The sequence below is a fragment of the Cryptotermes secundus genome, unplaced genomic scaffold (assembly GCF_002891405.2).
Source record: "Cryptotermes secundus unplaced genomic scaffold, Csec_1.0 scaffold236, whole genome shotgun sequence".
NCBI lineage: Eukaryota > Metazoa > Arthropoda > Insecta > Blattodea > Kalotermitidae > Cryptotermes > Cryptotermes secundus.
In genome coordinates this window covers 517,959-540,857 of record NW_019738958.1, presented here as the reverse complement: position 1 = coordinate 540,857, position 22,899 = coordinate 517,959, and the positions used below count along the sequence as shown (strand labels likewise).

Genomic DNA, 22,899 nt, shown 5'->3' with positions numbered 1-22,899 from the left:
TTCTGTGTGCAGGTAGCGGCTTTGCGAGGGGCTGGTTCCACATCCAAAGGGTCCTACGGACTGTGTATAGGACGAAGAAACTGAAAAAGCGGACAAGGTCTAACAAAGGACTATAGAGCATTAGGTAGATAAGGTTAAGTTTTTTCTGAGGTATAAAACAGTGCAATTATCGCCGTGAATGCTACAAGGACNTCTGCCGATCTCAGTGACCTGATGGTCTAAGGCATGAACTGTCTTCGTTCTCTCGAACGTTAGGATCGTGCGTTCGAATCCCACTTAAGGCATGAATGTCTCTGTGCATTTGTTCTGTGTGCAGGTAGCGGCTTTGCGAGGGGCTGGTTCCACATCCAAAGGGTCCTACGGACTGTGTATAGGACGAAGAAACTGAAAAAGCGGACAAGGTCTAACAAAGGACTATAGAGCATTAGGTAGATAAGGTTAAGTTTTTTCTGAGGTATAAAACAGTGCAATTATCGCCGTGAATGCTACAAGGACATTCTGCTGAGGAATATGGTAGGAACAAAGAGAAAAATATGATAGGAGGCAAAAGAAAATTGCATGACAAAGAGCTAAANGTGTGTGTGTGTGCACACATACTGGGCCCAACTGAGTAGGTTTTATTTGAAGACGGAGACAGAATCCAATCTCCGAAACGTTGTGTTTTGATAAATAAATGGGACAGTGTTTTAGATAAAGACAGGATGATTCGCTTAGTGGGGAGTGGAGTCCAGCTGGGTCCACTCGGCACGGCGGCCACTGATTGGCCTATTGTACCTGCCCCGGTTGATTATGATGATGGAGAATTTGGTGGAATGAAGATTGACAGGGGAAACCGAAGTACTCGGAGAAACTCAACCCCATGGCCACTTTGTCCACCACAAATCTCAGTTGACGAGACCCGGGATCGAACCCGGGCCGTCGCTGTGGGAAGCCAACGATTAACCGCTTGAGCTATGGAGCGGCCAAAGACAGGATGATGGATAATGTCCAGAAGCATAATATTGGTACTACTGTACCATCGTCACGAACTTCTAGATCCTATTGATGATGCTAACTGAACAGCAAGTTGGCTCAACCGATAAGGCAACAGAAAAAAAATAGTGTAATATAAATTAAATTAAATAAATTAAAAACCCCGAAAATTCTTATTAGAATTAGGGAGAGCAGTCTTGGCTGCTTTACTGGCTATCCTGACTAAAGGTTTTCTTTTTGGTTTTCTTAAGTGCCACCTGCCAAATGCAGGATCAGTACGACTCTTTTATTTTACATTCTGGCCGATATACTATTCAATTATCATCCAACCATCCGGCTTAATGCAGTCTGAGTTCCTGAAAGAGTCGTTAAACAGACAAACGGACATTGATTGGATTCATCTGGGCCAGGATAAGATCAGGGTAATAAAGATGCCGATTCCAGAGAGACAGAGAATTTTTCACTAGTGTAATGACTATTAATTAGATTCTCAGTATAACATTTTTCCGTAGAAATAATTAGAAATACATCAGAGGATGCCTTTATTGCCTTTCACGTCCACAAAATCAAGGCTATCTGTTTAAGAACCTTTAGAACTCTCGACATGAAAGTAAACACTTGCATTACGAGATAACAATGTAACGAGTATGAGTGAAAATAAACGGGGTTTGAATTGATAACAGGATTTATTGATCTCTTTTTAATACACAATTCGTGACTGCGCTTTACAAATCACTGTCACACATACACAGTAGAGTTCTCAATCTGTTACAGTCTCCACAAGCCGTTCCTTGGTAGCGGCTTCAATGGCGGACGGTCCTCTTCCTCCGGCTTCCCACAATTTTCCCGGCTACCAGATTCTAACAACAACTCACGACTGAACTGCAGAAGTTCTGTAACTGACTGACTGACTGACTGACTGACTGACTGACTGACTGACTGACTGACTCACTCACTCACTCACTCACTCACTCACTTACTTACTTACTACTCATGGAGCTGAGCCCTTCTGGAGGAGCCGCCAGTTGGCAGCTACTCAAGAATTTCCCAGGATTTTTTGGAACCCGAAGATTCATTACCGTGTTCATAAGAGCCCTGATCCTGAGCCAGATCAATCCAATCAATACCATCCCATCCTATCTCTCTAAGATCCATTTTAGTATTGTTCACCCACCTACGCCTTGGTCTTCTCAGTGGTCTCTTTCCTTCTGTCTTTCCACCAATATCCTATACGCATTCCTCGTCTCCCCCATTCTTGTTACATGCCCTACCCACCTCATCCTCCTTGATTTGATCATTCTAATTATACTCACTCACTAACTTGCCAACCAAATCTTCACTAACTGGCTGAAGTCCTCAGTGACCTGCTCATAATATCTTGGTACGGACCGCATAGAACACACCGTTCCTCTGTTGCTGTTTACGGGCCGTTGCTGCTCACAGAACAATGATTATTAGTTCAAACGTAGCCATATTTTCGGGAAACTTTCTTTTCTAAGCCCAATGCCTGACAGATCAAATTAAGATGAAAATAGCCCAATAGAGGGAACTCTTAGATAATCGGAAACGGGGAAGACAAAATATAGTTGTAAAATTTTAAGTGACAGAACAGTTAATTAAAAAAATAATGATATATAAAGTATTTTTATTCATTTATACTGCTCCTTTCAAGTGGTGTCTTAGAGGGCGTAGAGTTCGAGCCTTTTTTGCTGAACCGATTACAATTTTTTATGTAAGTTATTGGATAGTATTTAAAGATAAATGACGTAATAACATTAAGATGTGTATTGTGTGATGTCTGAGGCAAGACTCTGTCTGGTATAGCATACACACAATATTTACGGAGTTTTCCCTGCCCCATTCTTTAGCTCTTTGTATTTTATTGCCAGTATATGAACAATACTCAAAGGTCCCAGATTCTATCACGATCATGGTCTCTAACCTGAAACTGAACAAGAAGTTCCGGGAAGAACTAATCGCCCACTCCCTCTTCACTATAATATTAGAATATGATAAGACAAGTAGTGTAGTACGCGTGCGTAATAAAGTCAATAAAACAACGAAATTTTGGTGGCTGCATTGCTAATATGAAGGATTTGTGATGTATGCCGCTGAGACAATCTCAGTTGGCATGACATATAAGTATCGAATTTCAAGACGATCGATTCAGATATTCGAGTAATATTAAATCTGTTACCTCAAGAATTTGAGAGGCTGTAGTGTTATTATTAGTGAGGAGAAGGACATATGATGTAGGCTATTGAGATAGCCTCAGATCTCAGGTGGCATATATACAAAATTTCACCAAGCTCGGTAAGGAGTTCAAGGAGTCTTACGGTTTTATTTGCCAGAAATGCGAGAGATTGCTATGTTGGTATTACGGATGGGATGGATTTATGATGCATGCCGTTAAGATGGTTTCAAATAACAAGATATACTTACTCTGTTTCATAAAGTTTGGTACAGGAGTTCAAGCAATATCAAGGTTTAACCTCAGCAGCTTGATAGAATGTAATGTTGGTGTTACTGATGGAAGGAATTTATGTTGTATACCGTTGGTATGTACTGATATGCCATGATATACATACGAAGTTTCGTAAAGTCTGGTTCAGACATCCTAAAGTTTTGGGGGGTCACACACATACAGACACGCAGACAGAAAGAAAGTAAGGTGATCTCATACGCCTACTTTTACATTTTTCAAAATATGGAAAGTTGCCTAAAATTGTCTTCCTATTAATTAAATAGGAGGCACGTTTGTTCCCAGAGCAGTTCAGAACATTGGATTGGCAGACCAGTAACAGACGTTTCTGCCCAGCATCCGGTCCCTTCTCTGCAGCCCGAACACAAATACATATTTTGTTATGTGAGCTGTGAAGAGGTATCAGCAATTCATACAGAGTACCTATCATTACATATTCATTGAGATGCTTGGGCTGTCATTCACTCTAAAGATTATAAGCTTTGTTACAATATATTTCACAGCCCAATACCCCAACAATTCCGATGCCCATGCGCAAGCCCGATAATTTTAATATAATTTGTAATTTCTCATCGAGTCAATTTTCCACGAAGAATGGTTAATCCTCTCTTCTATGTTGTCTGCATGGTTTAAGTCATAAAGACCTTTCCGATGATAGATGCGGAAACGTAAAGAAAGTGTCTTACCGTCTTATTTCGCAAATTAATTTTTCTTGTTTGTAGCTTTACAATGTTGGCTGTGGTTAAGTCATTGTACCAATTCACTTCTTGTTTTCTGTTGTCTTCAGTTAAATTACTAATACATGATTTGTGCAGTTATTTCAGTATTTCTGTCCTTCTCTATGTATCTGTGTAGTCAATTTTGACTCTCGAACTCTATTTCAGGAGCAGCAATTCCAATTTTTTCGCAAAGACAATATTCTTCTCAGTTATTTGCAAAGTCAAAGCAGACTATACATTTTTGTGAGGTCATCACGATGAACTACTAACATATGGCCGCGCCATAGCTAAAGCGGTTAGTCGCTGGCTTCCCACCGCGGCGGCCCGGGTTCGATCCCGTGTCTGGTCCAGTGGGATTTGTGGTGGACAAAGTTGCGCTAGGTAGGTTTTCTCCTAGTACTTCGGTTTCACCTTCCAATCTCCATTCCACCAAATTCTTCATCAACATAATACCTGGGGCAGGCTACAATAGGCCAATCAGTGACCGCCGTGCCGAGTGGACCCAGTTGGACTCCATCGCCCACTAAGAGAATTTAATTTTAATTTTACTACTGACATATGTTTCACTCAGCAGATTTCAGTCCCCGATTCGAATCCTTGAGCTAGGTGTGCTGTATGATACTACTTAGAGAGGCCTGAGGAGAACTGTAATTTTATAACCAAGTCGAACGGGTTCCACTTACAAAACAAACAAGAAAGCAGCTAGTCTTGATGCACGAAAAGGGAAACTAATGTAGGAACTAGTGTCGTGCGAAGCGAGTGTTCTGCTTCCGAACTGAGGGTAACAGCTGACTCGTAATTGGGTTCTCATCCTGCAGGAATTAAAATGTTTTCAATAATTGTTAGAGTGAATGTTCTGCATAAATGCCGGGCTTCGTCTCAAGTTTTGAGGGAGGAGCAGAGATGACAATTCATATGAGTATTTTATTCCTTTGTCACTACAGCCCCAGTGGGCCTAGGCCTACCTCCATGAACTTCTCCGTTCACTTCGGTTTTTCTAGATCTTACACATTCGGTAGGACTCCTTGGGCGGGTGATCAGCTCGTCGCAAGGCCTCTGCGTATGAGTATTACTATTTCAAATTATTCTTGTATTGTATATGCAAGAGATTCCTTCTTTCATTCTTACGGAATAATGAAGAGATAGTACTTAAAGTTAATGTATTTACTAGTGTTTGATAGTTCTGTATAGTAATTAAATCTGGTATCTCAATTTGAAGTATGATAGTGATCGAAAAGTCGATCCCAGTGACCGCACGGTCTAAACCGTGAAGTCTTCGCTCAATCGAAAACTGGGATCGTGGGTTCGAATCCCACTCGAGCCATGGATGTCTGTATTGCGTGCATTTATTCTGTATTTATGCTGTTCTGTATGTAGGTACCGGCCCTACGACAGGCTGATCCCCCGGTGAAGGGGTTCTGCCGACGTGTATAGGATTAAGAAACTGAAAAACGGCCAAGGCCCAACGATGAGCTGTAGAGCGATAGATAGATAAATAATAATTGAGGATGATCGAAAACAATATAGTGAGGCGAATATAGAAATATAAATCACAAAATATTTGAAGAAGTTACGTAATAACCTGGTTCATAATTCCTGGTTTCGCTTAAAAATGTTTGGTTTTTAAGTAAATATTAATAAGGTATGGTAGAATGATTATGAAGTATAAATTCAGAGGAATTTATTTGGTAATACTCTCACGTATAGAGTTATGTGTGACACTAGAAGTGTCTGGATTGGTGAATGGATTTACTGACCACTTATACACACGACTCGGAACTATTAGTAATTACAGCGCCACTGCTAATATCTACAAATTAAAATCACCACAGCACCCGCTAAACCCTTTTCCCTGACTTCTGTGTCTTCACCAGCCGTTCCCTTGCAACAGCTTCTAACATTGGAGATTCTTCAGCTTCACTCACTCAGGTCCTCTCTTCACAGCCTCCCTTGCAGAACTCAACTCTCAGCTGACTAGGTCGCCCCAATTGTTTTCCCTATCGCCGCTTTGCACGGACAGATTAGAAAACACTGTTTCAAACAGTTACCCTATTGTTGCGTGAGTATTGGTTGCCGAGGGAACGTGTTTACCGATCATCTGTTTAGAAACGGGTTGTATAAAGTCGTTGCTTATTAGCCTATCTCGCGGTCATTTCATAGCAGTGAATATAGAGTTATCTATATATTTTCTTTGAGAAAGTAGGGTAAATCACGAAAAGGATCAGAAAAGATTATGAGATCTCTGTCCGCAATTCAAATAAAGTAACGTCAAATCAGATTAAGATGAATTAAGATTGTGACACCCTGAACTGTGTGATTCTATTCAATGAAATTCATGACTTGGAACTAAAGGAACGCAATGCATGAAATCTTCTTTAGGTATTTTTCAAAATTTATTTCTTCTGGGACTTAATATTGTAACGTTAATATTGTAGGCAGTTGAAATTCAACCGATGTTTTTGTGAGAAATTTCGCTTCCATGCTGAGAATCAAAGAATATTCAAAGTAACTAGAACGAAGCGTATAGCAAGCAGAAAAACAAGCTGTTTCACGCTTGTTTTCTGCTTGATTTATCTTCGATCATGAAGTGGAAGGCGATATATTACTCCGAAACGTCAGTTGACTCTAAGCAGACTACACGGCATTATACCCCAAAAAGAAAGAACTCTGCATGACCTCATCTGTAAAATCCTCAGGTCCTGCACGCGGTTTCTGTCAATATTGTTGAAGTGTGATTTATTTTTCTGCCACGGCTTCCACTTTCTTGTAGACAGCGAGAGTGATTGCTAGTGAAGTGGTACACCTTGCACTTGAAGATAGCACTGCTGTGCTGGGTGAGCGAAAAGGATTTAAGTGTGTCGTGACTAATTCGTTTCGCCTAGTCTTCCGCGTCTCAGAGAAACCAAATATTAGATAGCTGGAAAGAAGAGTTGAATATCAGCAATACACAAGCCTGTCTGAAACAGATGATCAGTAGTAACCGCATAGTATTATCGTATTTAATCAATGAAGTGAATGCAAAATCAGAAGTCATACATTTCCATAACAGTAAGAAATTAAAACTTACGGATCTATTAAGAGAAATACATAAAATTGTGATGCATCAGAACAGGGTGTTCAGAAGAGTGTTTGGACCTAAGATGGACGAAGTAACAGGAGTTTGAATAAAACTGAATGATAAGGTGCTTCATAATTTGTACTCCTCAAATATATTATCCGAATAAACGAATAGACGAAGATAAGTTAGGGAAAGATTGTAGCACGCACTGGGAGCCTTGCATAGAAAGTACGTACTTTTTGCAGGAAAACCCAAAGGAATAAGGCCATTAGGAAGACCTAGCCGTAGATGAGTGATTAACATTAAAAAAGATTTTAAATGTATAATTTTGGAGGCTGAGGACTGAATTTGTCTGGCTAAGTATAGGGACTAAGGGCAGGCTCTTGTGAATATGATAATGAATTTTCACATTCCAGAATATGCTAGGTATTTCTTGTATAGCTAAGCAACTATTAGATTCTTAAGAAGGACTTATATCCATAGAGTCAATAATCGTAAGCAGGTCAAAAGACGAAGATCGCCGAAATTATTAAAATGCTGTAGGTCTATGGCAGGCCGATCACAGTGGCCGTGCTGTCTGAGGCATGAAATTTCTTCGCCCCCTCAAACACTTATATCGTGGGTTCGAATCCCACTTGAGGCATGGGTGTTTGTGCTCTCCTGTGTGCAGGTAGCGGCCTTGCGACGGGCGAACATAAATTAAAAAATTGCAATTTAGGAACAACTGTACTGAAACAAATGCTGGCAGATTTGCCTAGAATCCTGAATATTGCGTGACGATCTAATGAGGTTTGTAAATTAAACAGCTGCTGAGTTTATTCGAGTCTGAATATTGGCCAGTATGCCGTCAAGTCTATTAAAACCGTTCAGGTGGAATGCCAAGAGATGCAGTATGATTCGGAGCTTCCAGAATCAGTGCGTCATGTGTCAGTGTGCTTACTTATTTACCACCCTGTGAAATAGCTTCACGTGTTCATGATCTCGTCACTGTACGGGCGTGAATGATCGGTTTAATTATCCGGCATATTTATGTCATGCTCGATAGCAACCTGGGTGGGGTCCCAGAGTCGGTTTGGACGTGGCTGAGGCGACGAAAATTCTTGTCCCTGCCTAGAATTGAAACAAGATCGAGTCTGTACAGAGTTACAATAGACCTGCTGTCTAAGGCACACCGCCTCCCAAGCTGAACACAAAATAAAATGTATAGTTAATAGAACGTCGTTAAATTTCCAACTTTCGTTGCTTCCCCTGCTGCACTACTATAAAATAAGAAACATGGCATCTGTAAAATATGTGTATTTTCTTTCGATTTTGCCATTTTATTGTCTATTGCACATGGAAATATTGAATTTTACTTAAAGAAATAAAATAAACATGATCTCGAGTTCACTATGAAGCTTTCGTCTGTGACAAAATGTAAGCCTATCTATTTATAAATGCGAAATTTTATGATTATGTTTGGACGTAAGAAATGAAAAGGTTGTTATTTGTTTGGGTCTAACCAAGTTTCCTTTTTTAAATGAATTTCTTTAACTCGAAATTAAATACGATTTAAAATATATTCAGCACACAAAATATTTTTGAAAGTAGATGTATCGTATGACCGCCTCTGTGGTTTAGAGTTCCTGGCTACAGATCCATAGGTCCGGGTTCGATTCCTGGCGCAATTAGATTTTCTGAGATGTAGTGGGTCTGCAGCGGGGTCCACTCAGCCTCGTGAGTCTAACTGAGGAGCTATTTCAAAGAAATAGCGGATCCGGTCTAGAAAATCGATATTAACGGCTGTGGGGATCCGTTGCGCTGACCACGCGATACCCTCTATCCGCAAAAGTTGGCATTAACTTCGCCGACAAGCAGCGGTCGCTCGGTCGGTATAGTTCGCTTGCGGATTAAACCCAATGGGTTTTTTTATGTATCGCATGGATTGTAATTGAATATAATTTGCATGCTTCAACTGAAGGTCTAGCAGCTTATGAAATATGTTACACCTTTACATTGAATTCTATTACAAGATGAACATTCCTCACTGAAAGAACTCAATTCCCTCCTGCATGAAAATCTTCAGGACCGGACGATCCAGTTCACTTCAATACGAAAGCGACGGAAAGGAGTGCCTGGGGCATCAGCTGAATGAGGCCAGTGAAGACCAAGGAGATATCATATGACCCATACTTCGCTGCCACGTGCGAGAGAAGTATGCTAAGTGGACGAACGATTTATGACTGGAACTTAAGTGTCTTGCCTGCAAAGTGCGAGAGAGTTAATTGCTCGAAATCAAATTCGTCCATACTCAATTTACGTTAAAATTAATAACAATGCAAAATGTTTGGAGAGTAAACACGAGAGTGTAAAATTATTGTGACATGTAGATCCATATCTAGGCAAAGCCCGAATTATGCTCACGCAAAAATGGAACCAGTGTCATAAGAGGAGTTTTCTATGTGGTTCGCATTAATCCATTGCTAGTTAACAGGCCAATAAAGACGCATTGTTGACAACAGAAGAAAGCGTCTTCCGTTGGATTCGTGCCTAGGCGTCATCTTGAATATAATCGACACTTCAGGAGTAAGTTGAGAGTTAGCAGTTGAGTCGAGCTCTTCAAGAGAAAATGTGAACTAGAATGGAGCGAGTCTTAGGCAGTCATTTATTGTGAGCTGTGATTAAGAGTGATTGTAAAAGAAGGCGTTAATTAATCCAATTATATAATCGAAAAACCATTATTATTAGTCACGGGGTCAGGAACTAGTGACATCATTAAACCGATAAATTTTCTTAGCTATTACTTCATCTTCCAAGTGACATTGTGTAACAAGAATTTTTAAGCCTGTAGTTATTTTATGTCTCGCAAGTCACGTGCTTTCCTTTCTAATCACCCTATATTATTCTGTTGGGAGTAAAATAATGGGTACACTAAGCATAAGTACTTCATGTATAAATCTGCATAATCAGGAGTCATGGCCACTTGAAAGAAACTATAGATCCTTGATTTAAGTGAACTTGAATACTGATCTCTTGATGACGAGCGAGCTGCTGTGGTTCATTGACATGTGTCTTATCACGCAGTTGTCAACTATTTATGACTCTGAACTGAAATATGTGCATTACAGCATTTTTAAGAGAGGACATTATTTTCAAGATGTGTTTACAAGAGACTTATAGGAATTATGTTTGTTGTAGAAAGCGATATAAACATAACATTTCTTCAGTGCTTATCCTTTACCTCCAGGTCAGTATTGTTGCTGTCCTTACAGAAGACATAGGATGACATAGAAACAAGTAAATTTATATGACTACTTAATGTTAGAAAGAGAAAGAGAGAACGAAATACTGGGTAACGAAGTATGTGACCAAGAGTGAAAGAGCAATTAAATCAATATGGAAAGATAAAGTAAGTAAAGGTATCCCTGTAACAGACCGTGAAGGCCCATAGGGTTATGAGATTGATCTTTCCACATTTTCTAACCAATCGCCTCATAGATGGCGGCAAGGTTGTCAGCCCTACTCGCTGGCCACCCTTTACCCCAAAGAATATTCCTGGTACTCATTTCTGTTAGAGGCTGAGTCGACCCCAGGGTCATAGTGCGGCTGGAAGGATTATGTCAACTGAAAAAATCCAATGACCTCATCGGTATTTGAACCCTTGACCTTCCGGCTTGAAGCATTGTACCTCAACAAACTGTGCTATCGCGGAAAGAATTAACTAACAACTAATAACAAGATTAGTAAATGAGAAGGGAAAGAGAAAATAAATGACGATAGAAGTAAACAAGTAAGAACATAAGAAATGAATGAAGAGAGGGCGAATGAAACTGAAGAAAGGAAGGAAAAGAGAAAGAAGAATGCCTTTATTGACTTCAAAGAAATCTGTAGGCATAGAAAAATATTCAAAATGCACAATTTGTCGTATTGTAATATCAGAAATAATTACTTTGTATAATTTTACACAGGAATTAGTAACATGTAGTCTGTTCGTGTTTCAGGAGCGCTCCTGCTAACTTGCTTCGGGGCCGCGCTCCTGGTTTCTTCATGCGCCATATTTACTCTGAGGCCTGTTGACTTTATCATCTCATCTGTAAGTTACTGACTGATAGTATTATGTATTGAGTAAATGTGCTATGTACTGAATGAATAATAAGTAATAATAATTAAAATAATAATAATCTTATCCTAAATTCCAGATTCTATGTTTGCGTAGTATAGTTTTGTGCTGATAAGTATAGTAACAAAAGTTCAAGCTCTAAAGGAACACAGGTCCCCAAATCAGACAGACGAAATGACACAATAGTTCAGTAGAATATGAAATGCCAAAGTACTTCGTGTTTTTAATTTCTCTATGACATCTTTCTTCGTTACTTTATTCCAAGAGCTACAAGCTTCTTGCATTAAACAATTATGGTTGTGAATATGGAAATATTTTAGACTCTGGGTGTATTATTTTAGGTGTGTATTGTACTACGGAGTTAAAATGTTGTAAAATTAATAACTATATAGGCTATTCCAAAGTCTTAGCTTGTACTCGTATGTGATTGTGCTGCAAACACCTTCTTTCACAAAATGCTGCATTACAGCCGCATTTGAGGGATCTTGGGTTCGGTTCTTGCCCTGGAGACCTATAATAACTGAAGTCAGAATTACCTAAAATTACATAGTATCTTCTTAATCCTCTTGCCCTGCGGGCCCTGCAGTCTATGATGAACCTTGTCCCCTTTCACAATTACTCACCACTGGACTCGATCCTATGATTAACGTCTCCATTCAAGTATTTAAGTCGTTTGCACTCTTTAAAAGCTTCTCAGTAATTCATGATTTTTATGGGGAGGTGGTGGCAACTCTAATCCCAATCGCCAACCCAAAAGTACCAAGTTTCCCTTTTTTCCTGAATCATCAACTTTGACCTGCCTGGCATAGGGGACGCTACCAAGCTGTTGTACTACCGCCAACATAACTTCAGGATTCATATGACCAAGCAAATCCACCACTACATCAAAATACGGATATACGTGGGGGAAAATTAGGTCATATAATTTGAGAAAATAAGCAATAAACAATTCGAAGTTTTTAAGCTGTCTACTTAAACGACGCTGTCCGTATAGCATCAGATGAGAGGGTGAGTAATGAGCGTCGAGCACCTGCTGGATTGAGCCACTGTGGGAAGCCGGCGTGTGAGCGCCCGAGCTATGACATGGCCCTAGCTAAGTTTAAGGAATTGATCTTCTTTAGAGCCGATCACACCGGCCGCGAGGCCTAAGGCTTGAACTGCCTTCGCCCGCTCAAACGCTAGGATCATGGGTTCGCAGTCGAGGCGTGGATGTCTGTGTGTGTTTATTCTGTGTTTGTGTTGTTCTGTGTGTATGTAGCGGCCTTGCGATTGGCAGCTAGCAAAATTAAGGAACGTAAATAAACTGGATCCTCAAAAATTATATTTAAAAATCGACGCAGAAAATTATGTAGTTCACGCTTCAATAAATGGAGAAAATATTCCTGAAACATTTATCAAAATAATTTATTAAGAGTGATGATCAGTCTGTATTTACTAATGGAGTAACTTTTGGCTTTTTAAGAAAAGGATAATAAACTGACTTACTGCTACCATAAATTACAGAAAAGATGCTGAGATTATCTGAAGTTAAAATAAATTTGAGAACAAGTGTTACCATAATTTATAAAGCCTAATATTAATGAAGGCCGTGACATAGCTCAGGTGGGCAATCGATGGTTTCCTAATTCTGTAGCACGGACCCGAACCCAGTCAGTTCATGTGGGATTTAGGGTGGAGAAAGTGGCACTGGGACATGTTTTCTCTAGGTACTTCTGCTGTCCATAAGAATATTCATTCCGACAACTGCTCCACGTTTCTTACCAATCCTGTCACTGACGCTGTACAATATCTGTAGTGACAGAACCGATAATATTACTCAATGTAGCGCAGTCGGTATAGCGACTGGCTACGGGCTGGACGACTGAAGGGTCGAAGTTCGAGTGCCGGTAGGGTCAAGGATTTTCTGTTCCCCAAATCGTCCAGCTCGACTCTGGGGTACACCCAACCTCCTATTCAAAAGGTAAAGGGGACTTTTTCCCCAGGGGCAAAGTGGCCGGGGTGTGAAGCTGACCACTCACCTCCAGCTACTGTCGAGGTCAAGAAAATGTGGATCTGTACATCCATTCCCCCACATGCCTTCATGGCATAGTGCTTAATTCATTGAGCACAGGGACAAATTTACCTTTCTACCTAACAACAACAATAAGAAGAAGAATTAATGACATAAGTGAAAAACATGTGTTAAAACCAGTTGTTTTAAGTTGAGAATTTTGAAGATTTAGACCTCGTGCCATTAAATAACTTCCGTATTTGTAGAAAGTGAGAGTTGAGATTGCAGTGAGACAGTACATCAGTTATGTGTAGGCTTTAAGAAACTCTTTATGTTTCAGTCAGGAGGAAAGTATTGTACAATATTCTCATAGCGTTTGGTGTATCCATGAAACCAGTTAGGTTGATTAAAATATGTTTAAATGAAAAGTTTAGTAGAGTCCGTATGGGTACAAATTTTTCTGATAATTTTCCTATCCAAAATGGTCTGAACAAGATGCTTTATCGCCACTGCTTTTCAACTTTGCTTTAGAATATACCATTAGGAAGATACAAGAACATCAGGTGGGACTGAAATTAAATTGGACACATCAGATGTTGGTCTATGCCGATGATGTGAATTTACTGGGTGATAAAGAAAAGCACACAAACTTTAATTGACGCAAGTAAAGAGTTTGGTGTAGGAGTAAACACAGAGGAAACTAAGTACATGTTGCTCTCTCGTCACCAGAATACAGGGCAAAATCAGGACATAAAGATGGGTAACAGATGTTTTGAAAAATGTGGCACAGTTCACATATTTGGGACCGATAGCAACAGATCAAAATTTGATTCAGGAGGAATTCGGGTAATCCTTGCTATCATTCAGTCTAGAATTTTTTGTCTTCTCGTATGCTGCCTAAAAACGTAAAAAATTGTATATAAAATTATAATTTTGCTCATGGGTCTGTATCGGTGGTGTGGGTGTGAAACTTAGTCTCTGGCAATAAGGTAGGAACATCAGGTAGACTGAGGGTGTTTGAGGACAGATTGTTGAGGAGAATATTTGGACAGAAGAGGGATGAAGTGACAGGACGTTGGAGAAAAATGCATAATGAGGAACGTCATAACCTGTTCTTTTCGACAAGTATAATTAAAATGGTGAAGTCAACGAGGATGAGATTGTCAGGGCATGTAGCATGGATATGGGAGAACAGACATGCATCTGTGATATTGCTGGGAAAATCAGAAGGAATGAGACTGTAGGAAGACCAAGACATAGAGATGAGGTTATGACATGATACTGAGTACATTCTAAATGTCGAATTACTATCGGTTATCATAATTATAAAGCATATCGCACTGTCACCATGTTTATATCCCTATTATTTACAAGATTATCTTAATTATAATCTTTCACATTTTTCAAAAAACTGTCACAACTTCAAGGTGAGATTATTGTTTTTATTGTTGGCGAATATGAATATTGTAATCTTGTGGTTGGCATGAACTGTCTTCGCTCGCTTGGAAACCGGGATGGTGGGTTCGAATCCCACGCAGGGCATGGATGTTTAGTTTATGTGTGTGCGTTTTTCTGTGTTTGTGTACAGGTAGAGGCCTTGTGACGAGCTGATCACCCTCCCAAGGAGTCCTACCGAAAGTTGAAGATCTAGAAAAACTGAAGTGAACGGAGAAGTTCATGGAGGTAGGCCTAGGCCCACTAGGGCTGTAGTGCCAAGGAAAAAAATCTTGTGGTTATGTTATCGTGGAGGGTCTTAAGTGTATCCAATGTTGAGCGGAGCATCTAGACTCGCCACTGCGGCCGTCATGAAAATGTACTTCCTGATGATTGAGAAAACCACAATATTTAACATGATCAAAACAAGCTGCGAGGCCTATAGTCCGCTAGCGAATTATGCCTACCGAGCGACCGCCGCTTGTCGGCGAAGTTAGTACAAACAATGCGGATAGAGGGTGTCGCGTGGTCAGAGCAACTGTTCCCCACGGCCGTTAATCTCGGTTTTCTAGTCCTGGTATTTAACGCGATGCCCTATAATAAGTTACTTTTGTGCCATTCCTGCCCGATTAGTCATCATGAATGGCATATCTGTTTTTGTTGACACTGTGTTATATGAAGATTTGTGAGTTCTAATGCAATTTATATTATTATGAGCTTCAAAATGAACTCTCCTTTCTTAACTTAAACGAATATTACGTTAGGTACTTTATAATGTCTGAGGTAGGTATAATTTTCTTGCAGACTCAAGCCACGGAATATTTTTATACGGCCTGAGGTATAGGTCTAGTTGATATATACTCATTTAGAAAAAAAATCTCCAGTTCTTTTACGTTCATTTGTATATCGGTGTTACATTCAGAATGCAGGGCCAGTGTGACGATGTGCTCTGACAATTAGCGTTCATAAGCTTAACAAAGAAATTAGACAGGTTGTAATGACAGCTGAATTAACATGTGTAGCTGATGACTTTGTGAAAGGATTCTTTTGTATGTTATTAATTAAAGCCTACATAGTCTATTCGTAAAACATCCCCTTTCACTTTTAGCTTGTTTAGACATAAAGAAGTGTTTTTATGGTGAGACACACCATATGGATTTGTGCTTGCAATTGCGATCCTGAATAACTGATTGTCAAGAAACTCTGAATGAAGTCAGCACCATTTCATATTCCTGAATTTCTAACTAAGCAATTCCAAAATTATTAACTTACTTCACTTAATCCCTTCCTCTTATGCGCTTCCGGTGTCCAGGTCGTTCTTTTCATTTTGATTATTTTTACATTCGGTAGGACTCCTTGGACGAGTGATCAGCTCGTCGCAAGGCCTCTACCTAAACACACAGGATGACACAAACACAGAACAAACATATACTCATACCAAATATCCATGTCTTGTGTGGGATTCGAACCCACGATCACGACTTCCGAGCGAGTGAAGACAGTACATGCTTTAGACCGCTCGGCTGCCGTAACCGGCTCCACAATAAACACCTTGCTGAAACTGGATTGGAAGCATGATTAGAGCTATGTAGGATCTGAGGTTTTCACAGCGGTAGATATGAAATGTGTCTCTCCCCTATGGCGTAACGAAGGGAGATTTGAAATTCCTGGGCTCGAAGGCATCCCGTCGAACTGTCGCAACCAAGAAATTTTGCAATTTAGCACAAGCTTGCAAAACAGGGACAAGTCTCGCTGGGAAACCCTGAACCAATAGTTGCAACAGGAATAGTAATTATTACAGTTAATCGAGGGCACAAGGGAATTCTGACTCGCAGGAGTTTATATTATATGCCACTTAGGTCGGTGAGTATAAGCAGTCGATTACTAAAAATTTACCAGTTGCTACAGGAGGCTATGTTCGATAGCCTTCCGACATCTTAGCTATTGGACTGCAGATGGAAACTCACGCTAAGAGGGCCATGAGCTACAGACTGTACCATTTGTTCGTCGTTGCATCCTTCTGCAACCAAAGTAAGTGAATTCACACCGTGTTGCTGACGATCAGAGAGATGCTTATAGGGAGCAAAGGTGAGGCTAGATAAGTATAAATTATGTAACTTAAATCAACCGCCCTCCAACTTAAGCATGTAGACAACACAATACTCGTATACGTAGGAAAAAGCGGTTCTCCGTGGTTACAAGTATATTCCCTAGAATCCCCAGCCACCGGAGAACCGAAAACTTTACCGATATGAATATGTGGAATTAGGAGTAATCAAATAACCTGCGCCTCTTCTTTGAAGGACCCCCAGTCTAGACTGCCACTCTTAAAGGGGGCAAAAATTCTCAAAGTGGTTGACGCAACACACTAGTATCAGCACCCCTAAGAGTAACAGTAAGGGTTTGCAGTTGGGGTAGGATAAAACCCACGACAAAACAAAAATTCTATCATCTGGGGTATAGCGTCATAGAGTCATTTGAAAAGTCAACCGATATTTCGGAGAAACATGCCGCCTCCATCTTCATGGAGAGGAATTAGGAAGAACGTGGCTTATTCTTCAACCATGAAGATGAAGGCGATACATTCCTCTGAAATGTCTGTAGGATTTCAACAGTCTACAAGTTGTTACATCCCAGAAAATATAACTATTCAAAGTTATAGGTGTTTAATAGGCTTGATGATTCCGGGAGCTAAATGACAACAAATAACATGAATTTATTTTTTGGGTGACAGGCACTACGAATGTGTCGACTGTGAGTAATGCTTTCGTTCTGATGGTTTTTGTTCATAAAATACATACGAGAAATCAGGAATGAGTGAACTATTTTAAGAGCTGCGAAGGGACAGTTTGTGACAAAATTTAGTACATTACATGCAATTAAATATACAGAGATAAAACGATTGACTGAATGGAGGGCAGGCAATTTTCCTTCCTTGCCCCCCACTCCCTTCTTTGATTCTACCTGGAAATATGTAAAGTAGGAGATTAGAAACATGTAGATAAATAATTCTGTGTTGAAAAATATTGGGAACAACGATAACAGATTTACACCTGATTCAGGAGGAAATTAAGAGGCGATTGAACTCGGGTTATGCTTGCTACCATTGAGTCCAAAAACATAGAAATTAGAATATACAGAACTATAATTTTGCCTGTGGTTCTGTATGGGTGTGAAACTTGGTCTCTGACATTAAGGGAGGAACATAAGCTGAGGGTGTTTGAGAACAGGGTGTTGAGGAGAATATTTGGACCAAACAGAGATGAAGTGACAGGAGGTTGGAGAAAACTGCATAATGAGGAGCCTCATAACATGTACTCTTCTCCAAGTGTAATTAGAATGATCAAGTCAAGGTGGATGAGGTGGGCAGGTCATGTAGCACGAATGGAGGAGACGAGGAATATGTATAGGATATTGGTGGGAAAGCCAGAAAGAAAGAGACCACAGGGAAGACCAAGGCGTAGGTGGGTGGACAATATTAAAATTGATCTTAGAGAGATAGAATTTGATGGTATGGATTGGAGAGATCTGGCTCAGGATAGGGACCAGTGGAGGGCTCTTGTAAACACGGTAATGAACCTTCGGGTTCCATAAAATGCTGGGAAATTCTTGAGTAGCTGCAGAATTGGCGGCTCCTCCAGAAGGGCTCAGCTCCATGAGTAAGTAAGTAAGTAAGTAAATAATATGGCTACTGCGCAAGTAGCTTCAGGTCATGCTTTCCACAACGTTACCAGGTTGGACAGCGTCAAATTAGTGTTTTATGATGGATGTGATAAAGGAAATTAACCCAAGCCGGATAATTTTTAATAAAAGATTTGATGTAGTCCCCTGTTACATTTAAATTTGAGCAGATTTGGCGAAAAGTTTTAAGAATGTAAGGACATAATTTCTTAAATTTTCCTGGTGATATGTGTTTCAATTACTAATTACGATTCCACTGAAATTACAGCAAGAACTTTAGGGTTGAAATGAGGATTCGTACTTATAAAATTCTAAAATATCAAACAATTATAAATGCCCATAATATTTAACTGCTCTTAAGTAATGACGGAACAGATAACAATTCATAAATATTTTATATATAATAATTCAAATACATAATTCGTGTCTATCCAGTACAGAATCTAACCTCTGTATGAGTTCACAGTGGTGAAAAAATGAGACACAGACAACTAGTACCACTAAACCTAACAATGTATCATGTATCGAAAGGCACAGAATTGGAGCCTGAAGAAAGCTACGTCGTCTCATATAATTTTATTATAAAATATGTTGAACCCCTTAATTTTATTATAATACTCTATAATACTTATAATAATATTATAATACTAATATAGTGGATACCATTAACACATCAGTTGTCATATTATCAAGAATGTATGGATTCTTCCTAATGATGTGACAGCGAATGAGTTTCACGGAAGGATCTACCCTATATAACTTGTGGCTGAGGCCTCCAGTCAATGTGTACATCAAGGTGTACGTATTCAACGTCACAAACCCCCAGGAGTTCCTGAGCGGAAGGGAGAAGCTGCGAGTACAAGAAATTGGACCTTACTTTTACAGGTAAGCATATATTCCTCACAGTATAATATTAAAGTAGCGTGAAATATATATGGAAATCTGAAGTTCTCAGAGCGGTAGCTATGAAGGTTACAACCTTCTGGGGTACGATGTCTTGTAATCAGGTAGATATCTACCGACGTTTCGGAGAAACTTGATGTCTTCATCTTCATAATTGAAGACTGAACTTCTTACGCCCTAAAGACGGAAATATTCCTCATAAATTTCTGTAAACATCGACCACTCTACACGACTTCACATAGAAAACGTCAATTTTTTTATTGCGATATATGACTGGCTTTATGACAGATATAATTTTTAAAATTATCACTATTTATCAACTGTTCAAAATCACTTTTTATTGCTAGTGAGGTGGGACTAAGTCCCTTGTACTGAGGACACTTCTGGGGTTCAAAATAACTTAGTTGAGAAATTCACAGTTCATGTACAGGAGACTTCGCTATCTGGTTCGGAAACCTGTTGGAAAGAGGAATCTTGAAGAGCAAATAGGAGATCCGAAAATCTTTTTACAAAGGAATTCCAGGAAGGATTTAACTGAATTACTGTAAATACGTTTGTGTGATTAGATAGACTAGCACGGAAACTCAATGAAGTAAGGTTGTGCGCGAGGCAGTAAGACTCATGTTGTCATCTAAGTGCAGTTAATTTATTTCTTTATGTCATAATCTACTTAGATTCCAAATTGTTTCCTCCCTAAGGCGGCCATTCTCTGGTTTCCCATCTCGACCTTTTTTTTCTTCGACCCAAGGTTAGGTCATGTGGGACTTATGTAGGAAAAAGGGCCGCTGGGACAGGTTTCCTCTGAGTACTTGGCTTATCTTGCAACTTCACATCTCACAGCCTGCCTCATGCTCATCCATCATCCGGAACTTGGACTCTGGAGCGTACAAAGTGGACTAAGTCTCACCCCACTCAATGAAAAAGAAAGTTTATATGGTAACTTACATCTTATTTTAATACACATATTCTATAGGAGAAATGTACCCTATCAAAAGAACACATGAAATTTGCATACAATGAATTTCTCTAGGTCCGAATTGTAGGATGCAACAACAGAAATTTTATAAAGTTATCATATTTACAATTTCTGGCATAAAATGAATCTGCAATTACATTTTATCGGCTTATGTATATTCACATGCGTATTGTTATCAAGAAGCAGATAAATCATACAGTTACATATATATATAGGGTTATAAAAATATTATTCTATACTGTATATTTAAGGAACTTACAGCCCTCATATTCGGGAATTATTCTAGGTTCGAATCTCGACATGAACGCACATCTTTACCATTTTTTCATGTTTTTTTTCACATTCTCTATAGGCAGACTTCTGGATAGTACCTTAATTAGGCTATAATCGCTTCATTCTAAATCCTTTCCAATTCACCACCAGTCTACCATATTACCAATTAGTTCCTCTCATGTTTCAGACATTATATGTGCCTTCATCACCGTCGGTTTTGACGTTATACAATCTCAATACAGACAGCGTCATTAAAAGAGGTAAAAAATCGTCGTTCGTCATTCTGATCTTTTCAACATTAACTCCGTCCCAGCTCGGATTACCTCGTGGTTTAATTCTCAAAACATCTAAATCAGTGCCCAAGTTCTCCATTATAACTCTGGTTGAATCCAGCGCTCGTCGTTAGCAGGAGAACAGGCCTTGTACGAAAATCTCTAAGCTCACTGAATGACGAAATGTATCCGGAAAGTAAAGATACAATTCCAGAAAATATTTTAAAGCACTTTTGGGGGGATTCACTTGTAGCATTTTTAAAACACACCTTTATTTACTTTTCAACATAGTCACTTAGTGAGCCTGGGAATGAGTTCTTTCTTTCCAGCGTCGTAGAAATTTCCCGCCTGCTCTCTTAGCCATGGAGAAGAGTTCTTGACACTTCTGGACATTGTTGATGAAGTTCATCGATGGCTAAAGGTCTTTCAGCAGGAAAGTGTTCATTATTTTTTTTTATGATTTCATCAGTGACAACAGATGACCTTCATCATGATCATTACTTCTTCCCGTTTCAAATTCATGACACAATTTTGTCCCTTTTTGCCTGTTCATAATATCTTCGCCGTAAAAAGAAACAATTTGGATATTAATTTCAGCAGCAGTTTCTCTTTTCAAGTAAAGAAATCGAATTACTGCACGAACCACACATTTGGAGGAATTTTGAATCGACATGGCCATTTTAAACACACTGCGAGCATAACGTTGCCGTAATTGTGGGCGGTAAACTCAGCCCTGTCATACGGTTCCTATCTCATACGGCAGCACTACCATTTCTGAAAAAGAATAAACTCTTGCATTTTTACCGGACTTGTATCTTTACTTTCCGGATATATCTCACACTTTGGAAAAGAAATGGGAGGTCAAGGATCGATATATCGATTATAGTTGAAATATGGACATGATGTCGATATAAGGTTAGATAATACTGATTGAATTTGGGAAATATGCTCTGAGAGAGCGAGGGACGGATTGATATGTTTTGACTGTTGCAGGGAAATACTAGAGAACACAAACGTGACCTTCAACGCTAACAACACAGTGACCTACGTGCCGAAACGCATGGTGCATGCCGAGCCTAAAATGTCCCTCAGGAACGCGCATGCAGACAGGATCATTGTCCCCAACGTCGCGCTGTTGGTAAGTTGCGCTCTCCAGCGGCAGGCCAGTCATCACGACACATGATATGAATGCGAAATGCTGCATAAACATATGCGTCTGACTCTTCGACATCTCAACTGCAGAGATTGCTCAGCTTCGGATGAAATGAAAGGATGATGAGGAATGGTAGATACAATTCTGAAAGAAAACTGTCGTGTACTTCTTTTGGCTTATTTTGGACTTCATCCATCGTCTGGTATGTAAAAGACAAAGGACCACGACGTTTTGGAGACTGGATCTGTCTCCGTCTTCAGGTGGGTAGGGAAGGATAAACCTACTCAGTTGGGTCCGTTAGAAAGAGCTAGTCTCAATCACTGGGTCCAGTGATATCCGGTAACAATTTTTGCTCGGAGATCGGTTCTTATGAGTGCGATCTCATATGGTTCTCGTTACTTCCTTAAGACGAAATATGGCTTGGAACCTCAAGTTAGGCCACGACGGACGGCTTCCTTCCACAAATAATCCAATTCATTATTCATAATCATCCATATATCTGAAATTATATACATCTAGCTGTTTACAGTTCCAATATGTAATTACGGTATGCAGATCTGTCTAGGCAACGAAAGATGATAGAGTTAGTAAGATTAATAAAATTAACTATTTACTTCAATGTGGTTCCCACCACAACGTGCTTCGATCTATTGTTCATCCTCACGCAGTTTTATGAACACATGCAAGTTGCAAAGTATCAAGAATCAAGCCAATAAATGAGCCACATAAGCCGAATACATTAGCTCTGTAGCGTTTACTTAAATTGTAACCCTGACCGGGATCCTCAAAGGTTAACTCGGCACATCCACGGGAGTGCCGGAAAGATATTTCGATTCTTTCCGATGGAGTGATCATAAAAATTTCCAAATATTATTAGAATTTACTTA

General features: G+C 39.6%; 1 protein-coding gene across 2 annotated transcripts in view; it reads left to right on the top strand.

Moving 5' to 3' along the window:
• Positions 1-22,899, top strand: part of LOC111871395 (scavenger receptor class B member 1) — a 64,718-nt gene that overhangs the window by 27,764 nt on the left and 14,055 nt on the right. The window contains exons 3-5 of one of the 2 annotated variants that reach the window (XM_023864484.2): positions 11,212-11,303; positions 19,160-19,320; positions 21,853-21,997. In XM_023864484.2, coding sequence (XP_023720252.1) covers positions 11,212-11,303; positions 19,160-19,320; positions 21,853-21,997 — 398 coding nt within the window. Of the gene's footprint in view, positions 1-11,211; positions 11,304-19,150; positions 19,321-21,852; positions 21,998-22,899 lie in introns of those variants that run through there. The other variant, XM_033754234.1, reaches the window with a different exon arrangement.